At 38.0% G+C, this 13,628-nt stretch overlaps 3 protein-coding genes across 3 annotated transcripts in view; 1 reads left to right on the forward strand and 2 right to left on the reverse strand.

Annotated features, from left to right (window-relative positions):
• The window catches only part of LOC125234452 (nucleoporin SEH1), a 24,494-nt gene extending 15,428 nt beyond the window's left edge, over positions 1-9,066 (reverse strand). The window contains exons 1-7 of the mRNA XM_048140699.1: positions 8,843-9,066; positions 8,370-8,526; positions 4,750-4,903; positions 4,106-4,213; positions 2,791-2,904; positions 946-1,104; positions 221-381 (exon numbers count right to left, since the gene is read on the reverse strand). Coding sequence (XP_047996656.1) covers positions 221-381; positions 946-1,104; positions 2,791-2,904; positions 4,106-4,213; positions 4,750-4,903; positions 8,370-8,526; positions 8,843-8,983 — 994 coding nt within the window. The 5' untranslated portion in view covers positions 8,984-9,066. The remainder of the gene's footprint in view (positions 1-220; positions 382-945; positions 1,105-2,790; positions 2,905-4,105; positions 4,214-4,749; positions 4,904-8,369; positions 8,527-8,842) is intronic.
• A 508-nt stretch (positions 9,067-9,574) lies between these two features.
• On the reverse strand, positions 9,575-12,088 carry LOC125234540. Its single transcript, XM_048140818.1, has 2 exons — positions 11,813-12,088; positions 9,575-11,726 (listed from the first exon to the last, which is right to left on the reverse strand). The coding sequence occupies exons 1-2, from the start codon at positions 11,945-11,947 to the stop codon at positions 10,290-10,292; spliced, it is 1,572 nt and encodes a 523-aa protein (XP_047996775.1). The 5' UTR covers positions 11,948-12,088; the 3' UTR covers positions 9,575-10,289.
• Positions 12,089-12,373: 285 nt separating this feature from the next.
• Positions 12,374-13,380, forward strand: LOC125234541 (dolichyl-diphosphooligosaccharide--protein glycosyltransferase subunit 4). Its single transcript, XM_048140819.1, has 3 exons — positions 12,374-12,491; positions 12,661-12,778; positions 13,298-13,380. Exon 2 carries the CDS (start codon positions 12,674-12,676, stop codon positions 12,776-12,778), a length of 105 nt encoding a protein of 34 aa, XP_047996776.1. The 5' UTR covers positions 12,374-12,491; positions 12,661-12,673; the 3' UTR covers positions 13,298-13,380.
• The last annotated feature ends 248 nt before the right edge of the window (positions 13,381-13,628 follow it).

Raw genomic sequence — 13,628 nt, forward strand, 5'->3', positions numbered from 1 at the left:
CAGTCGTCCCCGGAGGACGCCAGCAGCGTGCCCGTCACGTTCCACGAGACGCGCCACACGCACGAGCAGTCTCCTCGAACGTATAGTACACTCTACTCACTCTTCCACAGCCTGACGGCGCAGTCGTCCCCGGAGGACGCCAGCAGCGTGCCCGTCACGTTCCACGAGACGCGCCACACGCACGAGCAGTCTCCTCGAACGTATAGTACACTCTACTCACTCTTCCACAGCCTGACGGCGCAGTCGTCCCCGGAGGACGCCAGCAGCGTGCCCGTCACGTTCCACGAGACGCGCCACACGCACGAGTAGTGCTCCTCGAACGCGGCCATTACTTCCGTCTTAAAACGGACCGTGGACCCGTTTGAGGAGTTCGATGAGTCTCTGCGGATGTGGCAAAAAAGAATTGTAGTCTCAGAAAGCCATTTTGATTCGTGAGAATTTGTCTCTAGGTAAAAACGGAAAGTTAAAAAATATATTCATGATTTTTGTATATATTGGTGGCACATAAACCATTGGTACTGCTTGCCTGACTATAAGATGACACCGTAGTCTATGGACTCCAGAGGGTGTTTTCTGCGCGCCTGATGGTAAGCAGTCACCGTAGCCTATGGACGCCTGCGACTCGGGAGGTGTAACTACATACATACATACATACATACATACAATCACGCCTGTATCCCATAAAGGGGTAGGCAGAACACATGAAACTACTAAAGCTTCAGTGCCACTCTTGGCAAATAAGGGGTTGAAAGAAAACGAAACTGTGACATTGCAGTGACAGGTTGCCAGCCTCTCGCCTACGCCACAATTTAACCCATATCCCATAGTCGCCTTCTACGACACCCACGGGGAGAAAGGGGGTGGTGAAATTCTTAACCCGTCACCACACAGACACAGGAGGTGTAACTTTGCATTTATATTTAAAAAAACGGTTCTAGAACTTACGTGATGGGTTCTATTTTGATGATCCTAACATCTTTGGTAGCGACCGCGAGCAGGTGGAATGAGCGGCCGAGGTTGGGCGCGAAGGCGATGTCGTTGACAGGCTCCTGCACTGACGAGAGGCAGTCGGTTCGAGTCCAGCGCCGGGACGCTTCGCTGTACCTGGAAATATGATTACAGCCGCCATCAAATACACGGTGTGCCATAAACCAACGCCAAAATCACACGTGTCCTTATGGGTAAATAAAACTTAAAGCTCCGGCTGTACAAAATTAAGGACTCAAGTGATAATAATAGAAAAAAATACTGAAACTGAAAATACTTAAAAACGGTGTCGAAATATGCTTGCTTGGAAGTAAATATGAAGATAAATAATTTAATATTGAATATGATGACGACGATGATTTTATCCTGTTGTCCCTCATAGGGCTCTTAGAAAAGGATTTCCACTGTTCCCGGTCCTCGGCGGCCTCCTCCAGGCGCGCCCAGCCGGGGCCCACTGAGCCGGTCTCCTGCCCCACCGAGCGCCTCCAGGTAGTTCGCGGAAGTTTGAATTTTTTTTATTATTATTATAAATGGGCTTACTCTTGGCCACAGACTAGCCAAAGGCAAAGACGTGGCCTACGATGGAGTGAGCTCGCCCAGAAGATGCCTGTTCACTCTTGATTTGAAGGTTGCCGGGTTATATGAGCACGGAAATATAGCCGCCGGCAAGGAATTCCACTCCTTGGCAGTGCGCATAAGAAAAGAAGAAGCAAAGCGCTTCGTGCGGATTCGTGGAATATCCACCAAGTAAGGATATATTTTATAACATTTATCTAAATAAGTAAATCTTGCCTAAAAGTTGGTGTCAGTTTGGTTCTTAAGAAAATTACTGCGCTACCTGTGTGAAAACTGACCTCCATTAATTACATCACACCTAGACGGGGCGGGAGGGGGTCCACAAAATGTGACATGTTGTGACACGGGAGGGAGGTTCATGTTTGTGAGTCACATACAAATATACGTACGACTTAATTAATGGATGAGATTGATATTGGAGATGCTCAAAATTATCTGAACACGCTGTGATGATAATAGAGACCTCTTCAGGTATATATGGGAGCCTTAGCCGCTCCGATATATCTGATGGGACTGTCTTCTTCTTCCTTTCTTCTTTGTTAAGGGCATTGTAAGGCTTCTTAGCACCTTATGTATCTTTCCACCATCCATACTAATATTATAAATGGAAGAGTGTGTGTGTCTGTTTGTTTGTCCGTCGTTCACGGCAAAACGGACAAATTGACGTGATTTTTTAAGAGGAGTTGAAGGGATGGAGAGTGACATAGGCTACTTTTTGTCTCTTTCTAACCCCCACTTCCCTAAAATGGGGAGGGTTTATTGTTACGGTTATGCCTGAAAAATGTATAACCGATAATCGGTTACGGCTATTCTCGACAAATTTTCGAAAAAATACAAAAATAAAGTTAAAATATTCAGGAATACATAGAAGTATAAGTCTGTGTTTTTGAATTAAAAACAGCAAATTACTGAAAGTGATAAAATTGCCTTTAACGTGATACAATATTCTATCAAAATCGTTCACAAGGGAAGAAATTTGTTATATTTTTGTTACTAAAGTAAACAAATGACAAAAATAATAGTCACAGTCATAAAGGCAGTATTTTGGAGTCACTAAAGGTCCAATTCATCGAATTATACCGAATTATATCAAAAAATAACCGATGATAACCGTAACCGGTTATTTGAGATTCCTAATAATCGGTTATGAAAATTTGTCAAATAACCGGTTATAACCGATTATTTCGGTTACGGTTATAACCGGTTTGCATTCCCTAGTCAACTTACTCATAAAGGAAGACTTTCCCGTTGCACGCGACGCCTTTATCGTTGACGGGCGTGACGGCGGCGGCGGCCGTGTTGGGCTCGTCGCTACCCACCGCTATCATCGGCGGGTTTACTCTGGAAACATATTCAAATTACTGACAAGTGACATTTTGAGTAGATACAGACTATTGTCACAGTATAAAACCAGTAATAATTCTTCTAACAAATCTTCCGCCGCGCGGTTTGTTGTTTGTTGCTGATGCGAGAGTCCCTGACTTCATCGCCATTCTGAGAGCCAGGTCAGCTGCATTCCGGGCAAGACTGATAACTTCTAGCAATGAAATTCTGTCACTGGTAGAGACTACAGTGACGAATTTAATAAACATTGGCGAAAATTGCACCGGTCTGAGAACGGCCATCTGTAGTCCATAAGTTTAGTTTGTGAATGTTTTATTTCATTGTATTAGGTGTAAGTTTTATTTTTTATTTTTATTTGTATATTATGATAATTTTATTGTATTTTTGGGTTTCTTGCCTGCCAAATAAAGAATTATTATTATTATTATTTGTCCTTGAGCGAGGCGCATAGAGTACATGCGAAACCGGATGATGCCGGTCGCGTCAGTACGCGCCGCACTGCCGTGTGGCGCGGCGCATGCCAGAGGGCCAAATACCGACCGCGTCGCCGCTGCCAGAGATTAACTAATGAGTCGTCCTTGTACTGTGTTATTGTGTACACTAAAGAGAGCACTGAACAAACTTTCACGCTTATTAGGTACACATAATTCGGGCTTAGGGCCGGTTGTACCAAACCGTTTGTCTCCGTTAAAGCGTTCGTTAAATTTGATTGTATGAGAAGTTCCATAGACGTCCGCTGCGTGACGATGATGTGTCTGTCAAATGTGGTTGATGCAACTGGCCCTTAATCGCGTATCACTACATTTAAAACCAACCTTCGACATTTCAGGGCCGGCGTTGTACCTGTGATCTCCCGAGTCCAAAATAAAATGTTGTGTATATAAGCATTTAAGTCTCGATTTAAAAGTTATTATGTGAAAGCGGGAAGTCAGAAGGAAATAGAGAATATAGCCCACCACACGAAACATAGACATATATAATAATTATATATTCTTTGCAGCCATCTATAAAAATTAATACAATTTTATAGATATTTTTTTTTGGATACTATACTATCGTCGGACGGTTAAGTGGTTAGGGCACGCTGTGCCTACGCAGAGCGACTTAGTAAACTGAGGCGTCATCTATCGGTTAGCTGCGATGTTACACTCTTGATAAAGACATCAGACATAAAATGGAATATGTAATACTAATTCACCTTGACAACGAGGGATTCCAGGAGAGGCAGCTGATTGACACCTTTGTGGGGATTTCATGCTGTAGCGTCCACTGCGCCAGATTCATCACATCGGGCGCTTCATATATCCTGCAAATATCATCAATAAGTATTTGATTTTAGTTATAAGTACATACGTGCATATAATCACGCCTGTATTCCATAAGAGGTTAGGCAGAGCACATGAACTACTCAAGTTTCAGTGCCACTCTTGGCAAAAAGGGGTTGAAAGAAATCCAAACTGTGACATTGCAGTGACAGGTTGCCAGCCTCTCGCCCACGCCACAATTTAACCCATATCCCACAGTCGACTTCTACGACACCTATGGGAAGAAAGGGGGTGGTGAAATTCTTAACCACACGGGTTTATTTATTTGTTTCGGGTTAAAAATGTCCTCCCATGTGTTTCGTAGAAGTCGACTGTGGGATGTGGGTTCCATTGTTGTGTGGGAGATGGGCTGGCTTACTTTCAACCCTTTAATTAGGAAGACTAAAACTTGAGCAGTTTATGTGCTCTGCCTATCCCATTTGAGAATACAGGCCTGAGTTTATGTTATGTGTATGAACTCAGAATTTTTATGTAGACAAAATTACCACCAGTAAGGACCAGTCACTCAAATGTTTACCTAATAATGCCATCAGCAGAGCAAGTGACTAGTAACAGGCCCAAGTGTTTAGGTCCAAACTTGACATCTGTCACGGAGGTCCTGGAGTCGACTAGATTGGAGCGCTTCAGCCACGTCCGGAGGCCCTTCTCTGAGCCCGGGGCTGTGGTGTCACCTGGAATATGGGAGACACGTGGTTGTATGAGTGTATTCTGAAAGTTAGAATATGTTCTGAAATAAATAAAATAAAATAGCCTGTTATTTCTTGCTTTAACAATTTATATAGTTTTTTTTTAGGGTTCCGTAGTCAACTAGGAACCCTTATAGTTTCGCCATTTCTGTCTGCCCGTCCGTCCGTACTCCGTCCGCGGATAATCTCAGTGACAGTTTGCACTAGAAAGCTGAAATTTGGTACCAATATGTATATCAATCACGCCGACAAAGTGGTAAAATAAAAAGTGGAAAAAAATGTTTTGTTAGGGTACCCCCCCCTACATGTAAAGTGGGGATTGATTTTTTTTTTCATTCCAACCCCAACGTGTGATATATTGTTGGATAGGTATTTAAAAATGAATAAGGGTTTACTAAAATCGTTTATTTTATATGAAAAAAATCACAAAAGTAGAACTTTATTAAGACTTTCTAGAAAAATTGTTTTCAACTTGATAGGTTTAGTAGTTTTTGAGAAAAATACGGAAAACTACGGAACCCTACACTGAGCGTGGCCCGACACGCTCTTGGCCGGTTTTTATTTTTCTTTTTAATATCTTGCAAGAACCCCGTCTTCGCAGGTGAAGGCCTCCTCCAGAGTTTTCTCCACTCGTCTCTATCTTGGGCTATTTGCATCTAATGTTGACCGGCTATACTTTTTATTTCGTCTTCCCATCTAGTAACAGGTTTACCTTTACTTATATGGCAAAAACTAAATTAAACACTAAGTCAAATCACACAAACTGCACCTGGATATCAGACAACTTAATTCAAATGTGTAATAAGAAGAAAGAGTTATTGAACATCTACTTAAGTGATACTAGTAATAAGCATAATGAATACATTTATAAGCAGTACAGGAACAAGACAAATAAAATGATAAGTAAAGCCAAAAACATATCCACAAAAAAAGAAATTTGTGATAATTTTAAAAACCCTAAAAAAATGTGGTCTATTATTAACAGATTGACAGGTAGAATAATTAAAGCAGTTGATGAGCTACTTCTTAAGTCCTTCAGACTAAAGGCAAAGGAATTGTCGGACAAATTTGCTAGTGACTTTGAAAATAATGTTAAGAATGTATTTGTGACTTGTGACAGGCCATTACTTAGTGATCAAACTTACAATAACACCCCTAGGGTAACTTTACGCTTAAATAAAATTAACGAAGATACACTTTATAAGATCATTTCAAAAATAGATGACAAAAAAAGCCCCGGCTATGATAAAGTTAGAGCCAAAGACATTAAATTCATCTCTGAATATATGACTCCAGTACTAATGCACCTTATCAACCTATGCATTTCTCAGTCCAAATACCCAGATAAATTAAAAGTAGGTATTGTAAGACCCATACACAAAAAAGGTAGTTACTCTGATACTAACAATTATAGGCCGATTACCATCCTTTCATGTATAGACAAAATAATAGAAAGATATCTGGGTGACGTAATAAATACCTTTTTATCCAACAATAATATTATCCATGAAAAACAGTTTGGTTTTCAAAGGAATAAAAGTACCTCGATGCTGTTGTCTTCATTCACAGATGAAATTAATGAACACCTAAATAATAGGAAGCATGTTTTAGTGGTATTCATAGATTTCAGTAAAGCGTTTGATACTCTAAATTATGACACACTTTTCAAAAAAATGTGGCAGAATGGCATACAGGGCCCGGCTCTGGACTTACTCAAAAATTACCACAATAATAGATATAATGCAGTTAGTATATCCGGTGAACTGAGCAATATGAATCCCACAATATATGGCACCGCCCAGGGATCGATACTCGGGCCGACTGAGTATCTGATATATGTCAACGACATGTGTAACATATTCAAGCAGGGCTCTGTGTACCAATTTGCTGATGATACTTGTCTAATAGTGGCCCATAGAGATATACTGACAGCACAAAACATGATGCAGCATAACTTTAACCTATTATGTAAGTGGGCACATGATGTAGGGTTGTCGATTAACTACTAAAAGACTAAACTAATGCATATCCGATCACCTTACATAAACACCCCTGTCATCCCAAGTGTAATTGCACACGACCATCATTGCATGTACACGAGTACTACCCATTGCAATTGTGTCTGTCTTGATATAGTAACTGATCACACATATTTAGGACTTATAATTGATAACAAATTTAATTGGAGCCAACAGGTAAACCATGTAACTAACAAACTAAGATCACTTCTGTCAAAATTGTCTATACTAAAGCCAAAGTTGCCCTATAGTACACTTAGAATGCTTTATATGTCGCTTGCAGACTCTATCATAAGTTATGGCCTGTCAAGTTATGGTAGGACATTTAAATCATACCTTGACAATATATATAAAATACAAATAAGACTGTTAAAAACCATTGTACCTTTAAAAATAAAATTCCAGTATAGAAATAAATATGAAAATCTATTCAAAAATTGCAGAGTCTTACCTGTATATGACAAGGTCAACCTAGCTATTGTAAATCAATATATTTGAAAACTTCCTGAATTAACTAAAAGAAGCAGACCAGAAAACCTGAGAAATTTAGCTAATATTCCAACTTTTGCATTACCAACCAGCACAAATGAGTATGGCAAAAGAGTATGGACAAGTGCCTTGCCACGCGCTTTGAATAGATTTCCATATGATTCAATCATAGAAAATAGAACAGATAAGCAAATAGTAAAGTCATATAAAAGTATGTTGTTGAACAATTTACCTAATCTCTGAATTGACATAAATGTAGTTAAAATGTAAGTATATTATTATAATACTAACTTTGAAACTGTAATGTAATGCATGATCTCAATTAGACCTAACTCAATTAGAATCTAAATAATAATAGATTAAGAGTTTTGTTTGTAAAATTCTATAAAAAATGACTGAAATAAACAGTTTAAATTTTTTTTTTTTTAAACCTCTACCCCGTTTTCCTAGTGGCACTTTCCATGATGTCACATTTTTAGTCCAGCGCTGGTCCGGTATTCGTGAAACGTGTCCCGCCCACTTCCACTTTAGTTGCTTGGCGTGTCTTAGTGCGTCCTTGGCCTTTGTTAAGTTTCTTATCTTTGTATGACTTATTTTTTGGATTTTTTTGATGCAGACCATACCATACTTTGTTCTTGAAATACTCAGTTTAAAATATTATATTTTATTATTTCTTCAGAGCCTATTGTGTCCAACTGCTAGGCAAGTGCCGGTGCTATCAGATAATGTCAATCGGCAATTGCATTTCCTGTGCAATCAAATCACTGCCATGTACATTATATGTATGAGCCATCCTGAGTGCTAGATGAAATTTATAAAGGAATTGAATGAGTGCCAAGTTCTAAGTTAGGACAACAAAAGTACTGAGCACAGAAAAATTTACAGCTTCCTAATATTATTCTTTTTTTATTTATTTAAATAAATAGAATTAAGAGTAATCTTACCAACTTCCTCCCAAATAGCGGCAGTGCGATCAAATGAGCAAGTAGCGATGACCTGGCCAAACTCAGGGTGCGCCCAAGTTACCTTCCACACCGATCCATGGTGCGCTTTCCAGCTCGCAGTCATCTTCCACCCATCGCGACCGTCGGAGTCCCATACCTGAAGACAGGTTCATTTCAATTTATTTTAATATTTTTATACATACAAGAATTTGGAAAATAGCCAAAACTGCACTATATAAACATGAACTTAATACAAATAAATACTGGTATTTGATCTTATTACTCCTCACCAACGGTCTCTACAGACTATATCGTCCGGTTCGTAGATGAATATCACATCGAACCACCGATTTTCTATCCAGCTGACTGTTTCAATGTAACACTAAGTTCTTTGTTAAATTTTGATACTGAAATATCGCTCTATCGATGAAAATAATGTATATTATCATAATTATTATCTAAACATAACCTACCTTCACATACTGGTCGCTCGAACAAGTAGCCATTCGTTCCCCGTAAAAATCGTAGGCCACATCGTGGATTAGGTCCTTATGGTCAGCGAATATAGTTTGGGACTCGAACAAGTTGGTGAGCGTCAGTTCTCCCATGGTCATGAACTTTTTAACACCAAAAACATTAAATTTATACTACACAGCGTCGCGCGGCCTACTCCACAATACACAAGGTGAAATGTCAGATTGACAGATGGCTGGTTTTGCGTTTCGTTTCGCGCAGCTCTTTTTTTTTTCAACCGTTTTAACCAACTTCAAAAAAGTAGGTTGCTCGCCGATTATCGTGATTAAGATAAATATGATCCCGTAGACGATGCACAATTTGAGATAAAGAAAAGGGACAAATGTAGGGGGCTGATTCATAGAGTATATTGAATAGTATGGTCTTATGTATACATATGTATTATTGTTTAAGCATTGTAAACTGCTACATGGGATACATACATATAAGATTCTTGCATACCACCAATTAGTGATGTGCAAGTTGCGGAAACTTATAATGATGAAATGGAAAGTTTCATACAACTGTCCACACAAAGTATGGAAAGTTTCCAAAGTTTTCCTATGTGAAAATTTCAGAATTTTGGAAACTTTCCACCAGACCACCCAGACCACCAATTTAGATTAGTTGCTTCAGGAAGTTACAGACAAAATACTAAGTCTAAGGATAATCAACGACTATACATATAATATATTATAATAATAATAAAAAGGTTGGGGTTTCGTTATTATTTAATTTTTAGTATTTTTACACAGTTGCAATCCTAGTTACAACAAATCAACAGCACACACATTTATTGTCATGGAATTTATAAATAATACTGAATTAGATTAAATCTTTACAGCTATAATGGCACAAGATTCTTAATACATTTATACCTATGCCAGTAGAATTTCATTTTAACAATGTATATTTTTGTAAAATATTATTTAGGTAAATATATAAATTATTAATTACTTTCAAATAGACAATTTTGGGGCAAGATACACTGCTGTTATTCTGATATTAAAAATGGGGCATTACCAATAATTTATATACATTATGCAACTATACTTAAACTGAAGGCACTAACAGTCAATCCAAGTTACACTTTCAACATACACAATTTATTTAGAGATTTACACTTACATATGAATTATCCATGAATAAAATTAAACATGGCTAGTGTATTTAGCTTGACAATGAGAATAAATTCTACATTTGTCTATCATTTTCAAAATTTCACCGCACTCCCACAAGTGAACTGAATATGAATAAGCTAGCATGACAAAGGTCTAAGATTATAAGAGGGCCAAAATATTTATAACAAAAAAAAAATGATTTTTCAGGACCAGCCTCTATGAGGATCTATTTTCTACAGGAAAAACGGACTTTTACTGTTGGTATAAGTGGAAAAATTACAATAATTTAAAGATTATTATTAGTAGCATATTTCAACTGCTCAACTTGCAAAGCCAGTCTCTTATTAGCATCCAACAGCTCATTCTGGCTCTCCTGCATCATCGAGATCTGAGAACTCATGGCCGCCATCTGTTTCTCCAATGACAGCCTCTGCTTCGTCAGAACCATCATGATGTGTAAGAAATAGTTCTTATTATCTTCCGCAACGTCTGCAAGACTGAGCTCTATGAAGTCTTTAAGCTCTTCAACCATACTAGAATTGTATCTCGTAATCTTTTCCTTTTCCCCGTTTACAGCTATTAGCGGTCTCCCATCATCTGGATTGCCGTTTAACATGGGAGAGGTAAACGCTAAATTGTCAGAGACTTGGTTATGAAGCGGTGTTGAAATTTTACTCATATTCTTCTCTACGTCCAGTCTTTTGTTCCGTTCAAAGATGCTGCTTTCTTTAAATTGTGATTTATTTGTGTCATCTTCGTTAGACTTATCCAGTCCCATTAGTACTAAGAATGAATCGGCTCTCTTATCTTCAGACTTTTCAGAGACATCCAGGTTATCCTTGTTAGGTGAGGCTGAGATGAGGAACATGTCAGAAGTCCTAGGCTTCCCAGGACTAGGTCTACTAGGTGTTAAATGTAGTTCAGTGTCTTCCTGAATGCTTATTTCATTCAATTGCGGCTTCCTCTTTGAGGGTTGGAAAGCTACTTTCTTGACCTCCTCACTATGGCCTTTCAGTGTTGTAAAGGGAGTGGTTAAGTCTCTCAAGTCATAGATCATGACTGCTCCATTTCTGGTCCCGATAGCAACTTGATTGTCAGCATTTATAGCTACAGAAGACAATGTATAAGACGTTTTGATAGTAGAAACAACATTTTGGAGTCTTATATCATATACATGTACAATTTTATCATAGCCACTGGACAACATCACATCTTTGTTTATCAATGAATAAGCTATATCACTAACCGGAGCTGCATGGATGTTATCAAAGAAAGCTTTGTCCTTATTAGTGTTGATATCTCGTAGTACAACATGTCCTTCATCTGTAGCCAAGCCTAATAAACACCGTGTTTCATGATGGAATTTCATTGAAGAAATGCTTTTCGAACAGTTAAGTTTGACTGTTAAAATTGGAATGTTGGAAACCAGTCCATAGATGATAGTTTCTCCATTATTCATGGTAGCTGCCAAATTGTTGTTTTTGGCATTATAGCTGATGAAGTTAACGCTAGCCTGATGCGTGGGAGTGGGGAATGTTTTGGTTATAGTCTTGTTTTTTGTGTCCCATATCAGAACATTACCACTCTTGGTGCCAATGGCGACATTTCTGTGGCCTTCCCGATGGAAAGTAGCCGACCAGGTGTCTTTCAATGGAATGTGTTGTAAGCTACGAATGTCATGGTCTGCTGGTGTTAAAATTTCGATTAAACCTTTGCAGTTGACCTGAAAACAAAAAAACAAATGTAACCTCAAGACAGGAGCAGCAAGATTTTTACGCAATATGTATCAATTTAATAACATTATATTACCTGTAATATGTATTTACCATCATCGCTCCATGATATATCTCTCATTAAACCATCATAACATCCGTAGGATTTTTTTAACTCCCAACTGTTAGTATCGTGAAGATGCAAACGAGAACTAACAGAAGAGAGATACATTTTGAATTACTCAATTGTAGCTCATATAACAATTTATGGAGCGATGATTGGAGCACTATTAGTTATTTTAAATCATCAATATTTAGGGTAAAGTTTTTTACCCAACGAAAAATTTTGATTCGCTTTGACATCTATCCATTATAGTAGTTTTTAACGAAGGTAGACGCGTAGAAAATGTTTTTTCTCCTAAAATATTATTAATTTCCGGCAATTACTATCCTGCTAAATTAAATATTACCGTAAGTGAATGTTTTTGGTTTTTATTTTGTAGTTTTCATAGTGTTTATTTTGCTATTATTCAAATTTCCGGTGATCTGAGATATTGAAATTCTACCAAACCTCTAATTTTTATACATGGCAAGAACTTCATAGGGATGTGCTAAAAAATTTCAATTATCGGTTTTTCGCCAATAATTTATTTAATTTTTTACTTGGCAACACTAATCAAATTTGACATTTATTTGTCTGACGTGTATGTTTTGCGGGTTTTGCGGTAAACATAATCGAATATTTTATTAATTAAAGACGTAATACTTCTATTCAAGTAAGTATTTACACTAAGAAACGTCTTTCCGTCATTGAAATGTATCCAAATCGCCTTTACTTATAGTATTTCATTTCCTTACAAACCTTAACCTCTAGATATCGGTAGTAATCCATTTACAATTTCCATGTTTCTTGCTTTGTAACATCTATTTATACTGTATTTTCAGATAAACCGACACCATGATCACCGACATCCAACTGGCCGTGTTCTCGAACATTCTGGGAGTCTCAATTTTCTTATTGGTCATCCTTTACCACTACATCAATGCTAACAGCTCCAAATAGGTAAGGCAATCGTGATTTGACTTATAACTAAACAAATGAAGTTTCATTCTGCGTCTTCGCTAAAGCATTACATTTTGATGCTGGCTCCACCCAACATAAACATGATATCCCCAGGCTTGGTGAAAATGCCAGCATGTAAAAATCCCTGAGCTGTGGAGCACTGAATCTTGAATTCTACCTCAAAAGCTCCAAATGCAAAAACCAAGTTCACAAGAATACTTCTTTTGCAACACTGGTATAGGCTTGGAACAAGCTCTGGAAGGATGTGATATTGGCCCAAAGATCAACATATTTCAGAATATGGTAGACAAGTGCAATGTTCTACATAACACTGACATCTCTGCTGATGACTGGATACAGACATTATCAGTTTTAGTTTATTACAACCGCCTCCATTCTTTACTAAAAATAAATACATTTTACCAAATAAATTGCCTAAGAGGCCTTTGCCCAGCAGCAGGGCATACCAGGCTAAAGAAACAAAAATTGACAGTAAAATATTATTTTTTTTTGTTACAGATGCAGGTGTGGCAACCTCTTCCAATATAATCTACTAATAATGTAAGCCTCTATAATGTTAATACATAAGAATTATTTGTAAAGTATGCTTTCATTTCCATCAACCCATTCCTATAATTTCCTGGAAAATATTTTTCTAAATGTGTCATAAGAGCCTTGACAAGTCACATTACAAAATATTATAGATACAAACCAACATCTCGTATAAGTATGGTCGCGCGATAAATAATAAAACATCAGGCTGTCCCTATCACACTTATAAATAGTGCGATAGGGACGGCCTGATATTTTATCATTTATCGCGTCTGAACATCATTAGTACAGTCAGTAC

Source organism: Leguminivora glycinivorella, chromosome 16 (genome assembly GCF_023078275.1).
Source record: "Leguminivora glycinivorella isolate SPB_JAAS2020 chromosome 16, LegGlyc_1.1, whole genome shotgun sequence".
NCBI lineage: Eukaryota > Metazoa > Arthropoda > Insecta > Lepidoptera > Tortricidae > Leguminivora > Leguminivora glycinivorella.